General features: G+C 43.3%; 1 protein-coding gene across 1 annotated transcript in view; it reads left to right on the forward strand.

Annotated features, from left to right (window-relative positions):
- The window catches only part of LOC138953248 (uncharacterized), a 231,007-nt gene that overhangs the window by 84,746 nt on the left and 130,972 nt on the right, over positions 1 to 15,289 (forward strand). The window contains exon 17 of the mRNA XM_070325049.1: positions 5,143 to 5,475. Within this exon, the coding sequence (XP_070181150.1) occupies positions 5,143 to 5,475 (333 nt within the window). The remainder of the gene's footprint in view (positions 1 to 5,142; positions 5,476 to 15,289) is intronic.

Below are 15,289 nucleotides of genomic sequence, written 5' to 3' on the forward strand. Positions count from 1 at the left end.
ACTCCTCCTCGGCTGCATTCTGCCCCTGTGGCGTCTGTGCGGGGGAGCGGTGACGCGCGCCAATCTGTCTCCCTGGGTTCAGCTTCGGCTGTTCCGGCCTCTGGGGGGCAGGCAGCAACAGCTTCCGTGTCCGTTTTCGGCCTGGGAGAGGTTGTCGGCGGTCAACGACCTGCTACTTCCGGTTCGGCTTCTGCCGTTCCCCTCAATAGTACGCAGGGGGTAGCCTCCTCCGGTCTCCCCTCGGGGTTTCCTGTCGTGGCTACCCACGGAACGTCGTCCTCCACTTCCGGTTTTGCTTCGGCGAGCATTTCCGGTGGAGGGCAGCACATTGGTGTTTCCGGTAGCAGTGATCCTGCTATTCCGGCTCCGGTGATGCACCAACTTCCGTCCGCTACTACCGGTTCGGTTTCGGCGGTTCCGGTTTCCGGTAGCGCTGTCGCTTGTCAATTCTTGGCTAGTGGTTCTGCACTTCCGAGTTTTGGTCAGCCGACTTTGGCCACTTCCTCCTCTGGTGTTCCGGCGGATGTGTGGGTTTCCGGTGGTATTCCGGACCACTATTCTGACGAAGAACAGGAAGGTTGCTTCGAGGGAATAGAGGGTGATGATGATCGTTCTGAGTCAGATGCACCTTTGCGTATCCCCAGCAAGCTTGGCCCTACTCTGGAGTTGGCGACGGAGATCACTTCACGGTACCTTCCTGAAGGTGTCTCGGCTGAATCTACTTTTGCTGCTCCTCCTTCCGCTTTGGCGAATTATCGTGCATCGGGGATGCTAAGGCGCGGTTTCGCTTTGTCGAGTCGCCTTCTGTCCCTTTTGCAATGGCTCAGGTGTTGGGTGCAGACACTGCCTCACCCTTCCCTCTTTTGGTCGCTAATGGCAATGCTCCTGTATCTGCTCAGCCTTGGTTGGCCTTGGCACAGGCAGGCGGCGGCCCACCAGCCAATTCGAGAAGAACGCGGCTTCGGAGCAAGCCGCACTCCCTCCTCTCCTCGTTTTCGTTGCCCAAAGCACCACTTCCGGTGACACCGGAACTGGCTCGTCTGCGGAAAGACGGGTATAGCCGCGAGAGAACCGCCGTTTGCAGGGAACAGGGTCTCCTAGGGCTAGAGGAGAGCTGGCGTTCCTCCCTTGAGCTTTCCTCTCTGGCGGAAACGCTGATTAGGTCTTTGACGAGAGCCATTACGTCATCCATTGAACCCTTCAAATTTCGGGATGACGTGGTTGAGGCAGACGCAGCCATGCTCCTGGCTGTTCCAGCAAAGGTCACTGACAACCAGATGACGAACGCGGCTCGTCTCTATTCACAAGTTGTGTTTTGGAGATGTGAGGCCCTTCTCAACGGCTCGCGTTTGACTGACAAAGCCACCATAGACTCTTTGCGAGTCTCTCCCTTCTCTGAGGGGGCGTTGTTGGGGTAGCGTTCACTGAAAACTCTTCGGAGGCAAGCCGAAGAAACCCGCGACCAGCATGTGGTTCAGCTGACGGAGCTTGCTCTCAAGCAGCAGAGCAACAAACCACGAGGGTCTGCCCCAGCGCCTGCCAAGTCTTCTGGGCAGAAGGCGTCTCACGCAGGAAGAGGCGGCTCGAGGTCCCGCCCTTACCAGCGTAAGCCTTCCTTTGGAAAGCGGGGGTCTGGGCGCAAGCCCAACCCCTAATGAGCCACCCCCAATCCAATCTCCCCCCAAGCCTCTACCCCTTTGGTAGCGGGCGGCCTCTCCCGGGCCCTTCCAGCATGGCTGTCCCGGACAGACAGTCTCTGGATCATGGGGGTGATTCGGTCGGGGTTCCATCTTCCTTGGCAGGAAGACAAAGCACCTCTGTCCAGAGCGCCGGCCAATTTCCGGTTTCCGGTCAGCTCCGACGCTCGGGAGGTAATCCAAGCAGAGATCCTTCTATTGCTGCAGAAACAGGCAATAGAAGAGGTTCTCGACCACTCCTCTTTGGGATTCTACGGCAGGATTTTCATCGTACCCAAGGCATCCGGAGGGTGGCGTCCGGTCTTGGATCTTTCACCTCTGAACCGCTTTCTGCGCAAATGTCGGTTCATAATGGAAACGCCAGCAACCGTCAGGGAGGCACTTCGTCCCCTAGATTGGGTGACGTCCGTCGACCTAACGGATGCTTACTTCCATATCCTCATGCACGAGGCAGACCGGAAGTGGCTGCGTTTCGTGTGGGGGGACCGAGTGTTTCAGTTTCGAGCTCTACCCTTCGGGCTTTCGCTTGCCCCCTGGGTATTCACGATGGTGTTGCACCAGTTTTGCGCCCTTGTGCGGCAGCACGGCGTTCGTCTCAGAGTGTACTTAGACGACTGGCTGATTCTTCATCAGCAAGAAGCACTCTGCCGCCAGCATACCCAGTTCGTTCTTGCCCAGGCACAGGCTCTCGACTTTCAGGTCAACCGAACCAAGTCCGAGTTGTCTCCGACACAGACCTTTACTTACCTGGGCATGGTATTCGATACACGGGAGTGGACAGTCCGTCCCACTCAACGACGTATCGACAAACTGCAGGCCCTCCTGTCTTCCCTGTTAGGGCGACATTCGGCTCTAGCCAGGACGCTTGCGTCATTACAGGGCCAGATGGAGTCCATGTCGACTCTCATCCCACTCGGCAGGGCACACAAGCGCCCATTTCAGGAGGCACTCAGTTCAATCTGGAACCCGGCCTCCCAGGGATGGGATGTTTCAGTCCCTCTCGGGGGCTGGTTTCAGCAGGCCACGCTTCAGTGGATGAACACTCTCTGGCTCACGCAGGGAGTGCCCATAACGCTACCACCTCCCTCCACGCATCTCTTCTCGGACGCTTCTCAGATGGGCTAGGGAGCTCACTTGGACGCACACACGACTTTTGGTCGGTGGTCACCAGAGCAGCAGCTATGGCACATCAACCGCCTCGAGCTCGAGGCGGTGTTCTTGGGCCTACAGCATTTTGTCTCCGCCCTCCAGGGCAACCACGTGTTGATCCATACAGACAACACGACGGTGGCTGCTTATCTCAAGAAGCAGAGAGGCTCTCGGTCTCAGCTGTTGTCCAGCCGAGCATGTGAGATACTCTCTTGGTGCGCTCACCATCAGATTCTGATCTCGGCTCGCTATATGCCCGGCTGTCTGAACGTCTTGGCCGACGCTCTCAGCCGTTCCTCTCAGGTCTTTCATACAGAGTGGACCATTACCCATCAGGCGCTCCTACGTCTTTGGGCGCAAGTAGAGCGCCCGATGATCGATCTCTTTGCCACGAGATTCTCGCGTCGCCTCCCGATCTTCGTCTCCCACTTTCCGGATCCGGAGGCATGGAAGATCGACACGATGGCGATCAACTGGACAGAGTTAGAGGCTTACGCCTTCCCACCCGTTCCGCTCATCCGAAAGGTCTTGCAAAAGGCTGACCTAGAACGGCCTCGTCTTCTTCTCGTGGCTCCCCGCTGGCCGAGCCAGAATTGGTTTTCCGATCTTTTGCGGCTCGCCAGGGGCCCTCCGATCCCTCTCGGCCTCAGGCGAGGGGAGCTGCTTCAGCCCAGGACGGGGATTCTGCACGATCGCCCCCAGTTCCTGGACCTTCACGCCTGGAGACTGCGCTCAGGCGCCTCTGATCTCACTCTGGACTTCGTCCAGAAGGCACACAGGCGTTCCACCTCCTCTGTTTATTCATCGCATTGGCTGTCTTGGACTAGATGGTGTGCAGTTAATGATGTTAACCCGGTCGCTCCGCGATCGATGCAGGTCGCAAACCATCTGGCATGGCTCTCCTTCCAGGGTTGTGCAGCGTCTACTCTAAGAGTACGCCGGTCCGCCATTTCCGTGACGCTTAAACAGCTCGGGCGCTCCATCTCCCTTGGGGGAGTCATCGCGAGCGTGCTGAAGGGCGCCGCCCTCAGTACCGCAGCAGCAAGGACTTCGGTCCCGGATTGGTATGTTCTTTTAGTACAAGAATTCTTACGTTCTAGCGCATTCGAACCGTTACAAGGCGCTAGCCTCTCTAATCTTACGCGTAAGACTCTCATGCTAATCCTGCTCGCTTCGGCACGGAGAGGTAGCGAGATCCATGGCCATTCCGGCCTAGACCGTGACATCGCGTTCGAAAGAGATGGTCCTGTCTCACTGCGTTTTCGTCCCGATTTTCTCTCAAAAAATCAAAAACCGGACCAGCTTTCACCAGCTATTTCCATTCGGCCTCTGCGGGACATTTTGGCGCCCGGTGATCCGGATCTTTCTAATTGCCCGGTACGAGCACTTGAGGCGTATTTGTCTTGCACCGCGCCGCTCAGAGCATCTAATCAGAAGCTGCTGTTTATTTCACTTAACACAGCTAGAAATAAAGACATAGCAGAAACCACGCTTACCAGATGGTCTTCCACACTTATAAGGCTTGCATATCAGTGGTGGCAGACTCTAGAGGTGGGGGGGGGGGGGGGGTCAGTCAGTCCTCCCTCTACGATCGCCTCGAACGTATGAGGCTCGAGCGTGGGCGACTTCATTAGCTTTCCTCAAGTCTGGTAGGATGGCTGACGTTCTTAACGCTGCTTAATGGACATCTCAGGACGTCTTTCTCAGCTATTACCTTCGGGACATTGCCAGCACTCGCCCGGACAGTACATTCAAGCTGCCTCCCAGCAATGGTTGCCGCAGGCCAGATACTTCCCAGAGAATAATGTGAGTATCCCACCGCCTTTATGTGCAATCTGCTATTTATGTGAGTTGACATAACAATATGTGATTGAATCGAAAATTTCAACAATAAATTTTCATTTAATTAATATACTTACTCAACTCACATAGTTCATACCCTCCCAACCATCCCCGCTAACATTTTTTATGTGTTGAAGGTTGATGTTTCCGCGGGGGAATGATGACCGGTAGCAGGGCTCGCGCATGCGCGGGGTTACCGGTAGGGGAGGTGACTCCTGTCCTTGACTACGGACATGTTTTGTTTTGGGAGTTACCTCCCCCTGTACCAGGGTCGAGTACTACTTTAATACCTAAGCAATGAACTGAAGTTAATGCTATTTATGTGAGTTGAGTAAGTATATTAATTAAATGAAAATTTATTGTTGACATTTTCGATACATGCGCCTTAGAAATAGTATGCATTATTAGTAGCATTATTATTGGAAAGGACAACCATATCTGTTTCAAATAACAGCACCCCCCCGTCGCCCCGCGTGCAGAGATGGCAGAAGCCTCAACCTCAGGCGGAGATCTGGAGTTCTCACAGTGGAGCGACTCTGATATCTCCTCCTGTCAGATCTCAGACAGCGAGTTCGAGGACACATGCGTGGAATCCTTGGAAAAGTCTGTTAGTAAACAGGCTGTAGACCCGCCCATGTTCTCCTTCTTAAAGATGGTCAAGAAGGACTTAGGACAAAGACAGGAAAGAGAGGAAGAGATTGTGAAGGAGAAAGCGGAGGATGCGGCAACATGGAAAAAGAGAATCGAGTCCACGAGGGTTACAGCGCAGGATGCTGCACTGTCAGAGGTGAGTTCTTGTTGTTCAGTGGAAGCCCACCCTCCACACCCCCCCCCCCCTTCCCCCGTTTTAGACTTTTACGTGCGGGAAATCCTTGGAAGAGTCTCTTGGTAAACAGGCTGTAGACCCCCTATGTTCTCCTTCTTAAAGGTGGTCAAGGGAGACTTGGTACAAAGACAGGATTTGGTTTGGATTATATGAAGAGGAAGTTGTTGTTTTTGAGGGATTAAATCAGTGTTGGTGTTTATAAATCTTTTACATCTTAACGGCATAGTGTGGCAGTTTGTGATTTTGAAACGGAATTGAACGGCATTTTTTGTGTATGACTATTTTACATATCTGTTTTAAATCTTAACAGCGACAGATGTGCATGCAGACATGTGTTTTAGTTGAGAACAATGTTTATTCATTGCACATATATTCAAATATAATATTAATGTTGTAGTCCTTCGTTTGTCTTTATGTTATATGTACCACCACTGCAATTTCTCCATGTTAGGTAATAAATAGAGAATACTACATGGCTTGCTGTGCAGTACCAGATTTACACGAGTTTTTTTTTTACATTCAGTCAAGTTTTGACTAAATGTTTTAACATAGAGGTGGAATCGAGACGAGGGTCGTGGTGTATGTGTGTGTGTGTGTCTGTCTGTCTGTGCGTGTGTGTGTGTAGAGCGATTCAGACCAAACTACTGGACCGATCTTTATGTATAAGTTACAGCTCCGTCCATCCATTGTATCGCCTGATATTTTGTCGAGACTGGGTCAATGAATATGAGGACGTCACTCGAGGCTCTGCCGAGAGTGACGTCATTATATTCTTTCATCTCGTCGAGAGATACCATGGATGGACGGAGCTGTAACGTATATATGGCATGACCAAAGTAAAGAGAATTTGTCATGGGATGTGGAAACAAATCATTGGAAATTCACCATGGGCAATCAACCCAAGCCTAGAAGTTGTAGAACTAAATTTTGTTTCAGTCTTGCCAAGGCCAGTTTTGTCCAGTTCCGGAAAAGACATCATGAATTCATTGAACCTGCCGAGACGAAAAAAACAATTCCATGGATGAAAACGTATAAGCTTATATCCCGTGACGCATCAAAGCTACATTTTGTTTTGAAATGTCTTCACAACGTACAGATAACTTATAACGACATAATCGCCTTCACAAGACAGGAAAAACGCACACTTTGTTTGTCGTCTGCTACAAATCTAGTCTTGTTGGTTGACGGAGAGAATAAAGCTTCAATCGTACCTTCATCAACAGGAATAAATGCTCAATCCGCTGTCAGTTCGCAACTGAACCTTGATTTGTTTCTTTAACTTTTTGGTTAACATTGAAACGGCAATCCAAAAGAGTGTTTCAGCTGTTTCAAGACACAGGCTTAGCTCCTTCTTTTGAGTTGCTTTTCAGTCTAAAATGACACCGGAAGCGAACAAATTGTCGCGTATACTGTCGTCACAAAAAGACGTCATGACAAAGTTACATGCAAAGCGAAAGAGACTTTGACGTCATTTACTTTTGTTCGGAATTTTCCGTCTGTTCCTAGCTTGTCAGTGAAGACCTGACGTGAGTAAGCTTACCCAAAACGTCTTGTTCTCTATTCACATTGCAGCTGTGAAATAATCAGTCTTGTGTCTCGGTCGTGTAGGTACAGAGTTTGCTTCTGCAATCATGACGGCTTCATAAGACAAATCAGCGAATCTATCGTGAGGAAGACGTTTATGTACAAATCACCGAACCCAACCCATTTTTTGTGTGCATTTTTGACTCACATGCGAAGCAAAAGTGAGTCTTTGTACTCACCCGAGTCGTCCGTCCGTCCGGACGTCCGTCCGGAAAACTTTAACGTTGGATATTTCTTGGACACTATTCAGTCTATCAGTACCAAATTTGGCAAGATGGTGTATGATGACAAGGCCCCAAAAAACATACATAGCATCTTGACCTTGCTTCAAGGTCAAGGTCGCAGGGGGCATAAATGTTGTCTAAAAAACAGCTATTTTTCACATTTTTCCCATTTTCTCTGAAGTTTTTGAGATTCAATACCTCACCTATATATGATATATAGGGCAAAGTAAGCCCCATCTTTTGATACCATTTTGGTTTACCTTGCTTCAAGGTCAAGGTCACAGGAGCTCTTCAAAGTTGGATTGTATACATATTTTGAAGTGACCTTGACCCTGAACTATGGAAGATAACTGTTTCAAACTTAAAAATTATGTGGGGCACATGTTATGCTTTCATCATGAGACACATTTGGTCACATATGATCAAGGTCAAGGTCACTTTGACCCTTATGAAATGTGACCAAAATAAGGTAGTGAACCACTAAAAGTGACCATATCTCATGGTAGAAAGAGCCAATAAGCACCATTGTACTTCCTATGTCTTGAATTGAACAGCTTTGTGTTGCATGACCTTGACCTTGGGTCAAGGTCACACGTATTTTGGTAGGAAAAATGTGTAAAGCAGTTCTTAGTGTATGATGTCATTGCTAGGTTTAGTTATTTGACCTTGACCCTGAAGGTCAAGGTCATGTAAAGGTCAAGGTCAAGCATGTGAGTCGTATGGGCTTTGCCCTTCTTGTTCTTCCAAAGTCAGAAAGCGTGTAGCGGTGTGCATGTCTGCGCGAACATGATGCGCGTAAGAAGTTTGTGTGCTATCAAAACCTGAGATCAACGCATCGACGCAAAAACTGTCATTTTGTAAGTTTGGAACAACAAATCAAGGTCATAACAGCTATATAATCGCTATTGTGTTTTCAGCGTAGCAATAGGGTCCGATATTTAGACTCAAACAAGTATAATGCGAATCGTCTTCGACTCTTCTCTCGGTCGGCATTATACTTGTCTCGTCTAAATATCGGACCCTATTGCTACGCTGAAAACACAATAGCTGTTAATGTTATATTCGGATTAAAAACAAGCTCTGAAAATTAAAAATATAAAAATTATTATTAAAATAAAATTTCCGAAATCGATTTAAAAACAATTTCATCTTATTCCTTGTGGGTTCCTGATTCCAAAAACATATAGATGTGATATGTTTGGATTAAAAACACGCTCAGAAAGTTAAAAAGAATAGAGATAAAGAAAAGCGTGCTATCCTTCTCAGCGCAACTACTACCCCGCTCTTCTTGTCAATTTCACTGCCTTTGCATCGAGCGGTGGACTGGCGATGCTACGAGTATACGCTCTAGCTGTAAAAATGCAGTGAGTTCAGTTTCATTCTGTTAGTTCGACAGCTTGACTAAATGTTGTATTTTCGCCTTTCGCGACTTGTTTAAATATTGAACTTCGAGCGAGCTGTTCACTATTTGAAAAAGCAACGAGTGTAAATCTGGTACGACACAGCAAGCCATGTAGTATTCTGTTTATCCTACATACTGTACTTCCGTGTATTTTACTGAAAATGTCTTGCTAAATTGAAGACGCTTGTTTTGGAACCTCGATCTCTTCTAAAGCCTCGTGCAATCTATTACGTCAAAGCAAAGAAACGTCACTCTGAAAGTGTGGCGTGACGTGTTAGTTCTAAAGATTCATCGAGGGTAATTAGTGAGCGCAATTTTTGTTTGCTCTGAATCGCTCTAAACACACACACATGTTTCTATAATGACGTTTGTCTCGGTGACTTTGATAAGCAGTGGAAAAACACAGGACCCTGCCAGACTTGCTTGACATGACCTCATTTACATGATATACACACGTGTGATTTGAACGATTATTATCTCACGGGTGTCTCTCTCACGTATGTGGGATAAAGTTAATTATCTTATCACTCTGCTCCTGTTTTGTTTTCTTTCACATACATTTTCACTTCTTTTTTTAAGGGTTTCTGGACAGCAAACTCTAAAACAAATTCTTTTCATCACAAAGGCGATCTTTGGAATTGACTGACGTAGTCCGGAAGAATTCATGCATCAACTTACGTCACGTATTCGACGTCATCACTTCGCATACCTTATGGTCTCGGTATTTCGTTGGCCTTCATATTTCCTACTTGTAAAATGACCCTCAAAGCTAACCGAGACTAGTTGAGGTTGTATCAATGCGCCTCGTCAGCAGGTGGTTAATGGCTTTTTTTTAGCGATTGGTTATCGACAATTATACAACTCCTGTAATGCAACCGAGGAGTGGATTAAATCTAGTTTTTTTTTCTTTTTTTCTCTCTTTATTACAGTTATTCTATCGTTACAGCTATTTCATTCACCTTTGCTATGTCTAGTAGTTTGTGCGTTTGTTTGCGTGTATGTGCGTGGGTGTGTGTGTGTGTGTGTGTGTGTGTGTGTGCGTGCGTGTGTGTGTGTGTTGTTGTTGTTGTTGTTCCCATAATTCTGTCAAATAATACCATTTTTAGCGGGACAGTACATAACAAGTTAATTAATCCAACGCTCGATGGACAAAAGGCGAGAATTTACAAATTACCAATTACAGTACTAGTTTTCAGCACAGCATCATACGGCGCATATATAAATAACTTTACATTAACAGCACTATACTACTATTTATCTATATTCTTATACACAGTTCAATTTTACTAGAAATTTCGAAGTCGAGCTTGATTCTGAAATAAGACCTTCATGTTAGTTTTTGGATTTCCGTACTTAAACTGGCTTATGCACATTTTCGATATCAATATAAGGTGATTAATTATGAAGGTTTTCTCTCTGGGAATATCACGTGTGAAATACCCAAAAAGAGCCTCTTCGCAGCTTAACTTTATATTTTTGCCTGTACATTTAAATATGTACCCTTGACATTCCTGCCATATGGGTTGCACTGCTCTACACTGCAAAAAAAGTGCTCGACGAAGTCAGTTTCGTTACAATACTGACAAAGATTTGTTTGACGAATTCCCATCTTATGTAGCAAAATATTGGTGGGATATATATATATTGTGTAACATTTTCCAATGCAATAGACGAAGACGGGTTTCTGTCGAGCATTCGTTAGCTAATTTCCAGTGTTTATCTTCTAATGTAATATTTAATTTGTTCGACCAAAATCCAGCTGAGCTTGGCTCCTTTATCTCATAATTTAACATCTTTAGGCGAATTTGGCGTGGAGATAATTGTATAAATGGCATATGATCAGAACGGGCCTGACCCGTATCACGCAATAATAGAGCTTTAATGGCAGTCTGTATTGCATTATATTCAAATAGGCGAGACTGTTTATATCCAGTTCGTTCTCATATTTCCTCAAAAGAGCACATGTCGTTATCGTTAAAAACATTTTTAACAACGCATATTTTAGCCTTTATCCAGTCATTCATGTATAGCGTTTGCTTCCTGTACCTTATATTTGTATTATTCCATAAGGTTTGATTGCGTACACTTATCTGCTGTTCATTACTGCTTATTTCTTTGATTTTGTGTTTATTGTTTAGCCAGGTGATAAAAGCTTGTTTCCAGAAATATTTCTTTATGGAACCTAGTCCTTTAAAATTTTCTGCACTCACATTTGAGCGCAAACAGCATAAGCGTTCGCCCAGATTTAAAAAGGATGCTAATGGAATCTGTTGCCACTTTGCGTTACTTCCGTCCAGCAGCCTCATAATCCATGAAATTAGAAATGATGTTTGTACAACTTTGACATTAATCATTTTCAGACCTCCATGATTTGTCTCTTGGCACATTACTTTTCTATTAACTTTTTCATAAGCTCTTTTGTTTGAATATTTTTTCTTCCAGATAAATCGGAATAGAGATGAATTTAGCTTATTGAGGAAGTTTTCTGTGGCACATAGAGATTGCAGTACGTAAGTAAACTGTGACAACATTAATGTTTTGACTATACAAATTTTCCCCATTATACTTAGGTTTCTTTTCAACCATGTTGCTATAAATGAATTTACTTTATGTAGTTTAGGTTCCCAGTTTTCTTCTAGGTTGGAAGTTGGGACAGAGTTGTTGAAATGAATTCCTAAGATTTTGATTTGTTTTTTCCAAATAATATTACATGGTCGGTCAGCAGAAAATGTATTTATACCAAGCCACATTGCTTCTGTCTTTTGATCATTCATTGCTAACCCTGAAAATGTTGAAACTGAGTTATAAGATGTAATACGTTTCTTAGGTCTTTCTCATCTTGTAGGAAGAAACTAATGTCGTCAGCATACATAAGTAGTTTAAGAATTTCACCATGTCTATCAGAATTCCTTGGCAGTTTAATCCCTTTAACATCTTGATCTGCACTGATTTTGATTGCTAACACTTCGAGGGCCAGAACAAAGGCTAATGGCGAAAATGGACATCCTTGTCTTATTCCAGCATCACATGGGAATGGACTCGAGATCCATCCCATGTAATTAATACTACTCTCTGTATTTTTTGTTAAAGTATCGACCCACCTAATAAAATATTTACCAAATCCGAACTTTTGGAACGCCCAGAGCATATATTCTTTAGAAATCGTGTCAAAAGCAGTTCTGTAATCTAGCGCCATTAAAATACCTGGTTGATAACTGTTATTTCTATATTCAATGACGTCATCGATCATTATAATAACAGTGCTGGAATTTCTTTTTTTTTTTTAAACCCAACTTGATCTTCACTTATTAAGTAATTGATGACTTGATTTAATCTGTTTGCAAGGCATTTCGCTAATAGTTTATAGTCGGTGTTTGTTACAGATATAGGACGCCAGTTATTTAGGTGCTCTCGTTTCAACCCCTTTCCTTTGTGTATCAGTGTGATTGCTGCTCGCTTCTGGGATAGAGATAGTTCCCCTTTTTCAAAGGCTGACCAAAAAGAGGAGAATAACATTTTGTTTATATTACTCCAAAAGAACTTTATGAAATTGGTTGTTATTCCATCCAATCATGGAGCAGAATTACTTCGCATTCCCTTAAGTGCAATAAGGAGTTCTTTTTGTGTAATTTCTTGATCAATGCTGCTCTTTTGCTCCTCTGATAATTTTGGAATGTCAGTATTTTTTAAAAATTCGTCCCCAAGAAAGTTATTAAAATTGGTGTTTTTAGTGTATCTGTTAGTAAATCTAGTTGATTATTTTTAGACAAGTGAGAAATTAGAACGAACTACTTTACACCCAAAAATCACACGTGGATTATTCGAAGTTTGAATAAAGAGGGCTATACAACTCTTTATTTGGATGGCAGTAAGGAATCGTTTGTTGAATGTGTTAAAACTTTACAGAAATTTTCTAAATTTTCCGGATTAAAGATAAACAATGAAAAAACTCAAATTGTCTGGATTGGAAGAAAGCGAAATTCACAAGAAAGATATATGAGGGATATGAACTTCTGTTGGGACCCTGGGATTTTTAAAGTATTGGGAGTCAAATTTTCGACAAACACCGGCAACATTCTGGAAATTAATTATGAAGGAAAATTAAAAGAGATTAAAAGAATTTTAAACGATTGGAGCAGAAGACAGTTAACACCATTCGGTAGAATTATAATTTTGAAAACTTTGGTCCTTTCAAAATTGGTTTATTTATTAACTGTATTGCCAGACCCACCCGAAGACTTTTTACGAGAAGTGAATGCAGCCTTTTATTCCTTCCTTTGGAATGGTAAACCTGCAAAGATTCGGCGTGATGTCGTTTGCAGACCCTATTGCAATGGCGGTCTGAATATGATTGACATTTACACTTTTGTGGCATCAGTAAAGATAAATTGGATTCGCAGATTAAAGATGTTTGAATTTGATGTAAAAAAGCTTATTTTTGATATGATACCTGGAATGAAAGACATATTTAAAGTGGTTGCCGAGTATGTAAATGTGTTTATGAAACGATGTGGTAACAGTTTTTGGAAGGACGTTTTGAAACATTATAAGAAATGCTGTTCCTTAAGCGAGGTAATTAATGTGAATGATTTTGTTTCCGAATGTATACATTACAATTTGAACATTATACGAGACCACGGTACAATAGTAAATAAGGAATGGATTAAAAATGATGTAGTGTTTGTCCATCAGTTGTTACATTTAAATGGAAATTTCTTTACCTTTGAAGAATTTAGGTTAAATTTTCCTTTTGTTCAAACTAATTTTTTATTCTATGAGGGAGTGATTAAGTCCTTACGAAAATATCAGAGAATAGTAAAAATTGATTCGTTGAATGGTTTTCAGATAAGGGATTATAAACCCTGGCAGATTATTTGTAGAGGCAAACAGGCAATTAAAGAAGTCTTTTTGAAATCAAAATTTTATGATAACCCTTCAGGCATGAACAGATGGAATCTGTATTTTTACAACCTGAACTGGAAACAGATTTTTGATAAGTATTTTAAAACAACTAAGGACACACAGTTAAGATGGTTCCAGACCAGATTGCTTCACCGCATTCTTGGTGTTGCTAGCCGGTTATTTGTTCAAAAGATTCTTGACAGTCCCCTGTGTGCCTTTTGTAAAATTGAAAATGAAACAATTTCCCATATATTTTGGTACTGCCCGCTTAGTCGAAAATTTTGGACTGATTTGGAAGATTTGTTAAACAGAAGTGGTATTTACCGCGCAAATGTTCATTTTACAGAAGAATTTATTTTGTTTGGGTGTATGAACAATGTTAAGGTAGATGTGGTTTTGGATTTTATCATTTTGTTTGCAAAGTTTTATATTTATAAGAGTAAGTTACAAGAGACAAGGCCACTGTTAGAAATATGTTTAAGAAATTTAAAATACAGATTTGAAATAGAAAAATATTCCAGTTCCAATTCTGGTAACATTACCAAATTTGTAGAATTATGGTCCCCATATGAAGAGTTGGTTAGGTAGTACGCTAGGTTGTGCAGAGATGTGATGATTTGCGTATATATATATGTGTTTTTGCTTTGATTTTTGTTTGTTTGTTTTTTGTTCTTTGTTTTTTTGTTTGACGGTATTATTAACTGACTGTATTAGTATTAAGCAGGTAATACGTCCATAATTGTCAAGTACTGTAATCTGCATGTTATGTTAAGCTCCGGCCTTACTTGTATGCGAACGGATGTCCGTCTGTCTGTTATGTCCTAATGTTGTATATATATATATATATATATATATATATATATATATATATATATATATATATATATATATATATATATATATATGTCTTGTATACTTGCCATTTACATATTTATTACAAATGTTGATGGATGAATGATGATACATTGTAGACGGATGCATGTTATTGATTAAAAGCCCCACAATGATGTGCTTGGCAAGACAACAACAAAACAAAAATAAAAAAAAATACTAGAATTTATTTTTAGAACATGACATCATTTCAAACCAAGACGATTTGACCCTGTTGCGGAAGAATACAACGTTGACTCAAACAGTAACAACAATGGCTGCTGCGAGCGACAGGTTTGATCTGAATTTCGATTTCAATGATTGGGATTTCACCGAATTAACTCCAGTGGAATCAAGGGACATTTTTGATGACCCGGCTGCTGCACCGGCACCAAAAAAACCGCGATTCAGCGCGGTATCTGACAGTGTACTAGAGTTGTGCGCCTTGAATCACTGTCTGTCTCGATCGCGCTCTCTCTCTCTCTCTCTCTCTCTCTCTCTCTCTCTCTCTCTCTCTCTCTCTCTCTCTCTCTCTCTCTCTCTCTCTCTCTCTCTCTCTCTCACACACACAAAAATGTCCCTTGATTCCACTGGAGTTAATTCGGTGAAATCCCAATCATTGAAATCGAAATTCAGAGTAAAGTTTGTGTCAGAATCGAGGGGACTATTTGAATGACGCGCATTTGACACTCTGAGTGATTAGGCTTAAATGAAATTGCCTGCAAAATGTCGTCTGCATGACTGCATGTTCGACCCGTGTTGTTCGTTGTGTAAATAACTTAAACAATGACGA

Source organism: Littorina saxatilis, linkage group LG2, assembly GCF_037325665.1.
Source record: "Littorina saxatilis isolate snail1 linkage group LG2, US_GU_Lsax_2.0, whole genome shotgun sequence".
Taxonomy (NCBI): Eukaryota; Metazoa; Mollusca; class Gastropoda; order Littorinimorpha; family Littorinidae; genus Littorina; species Littorina saxatilis.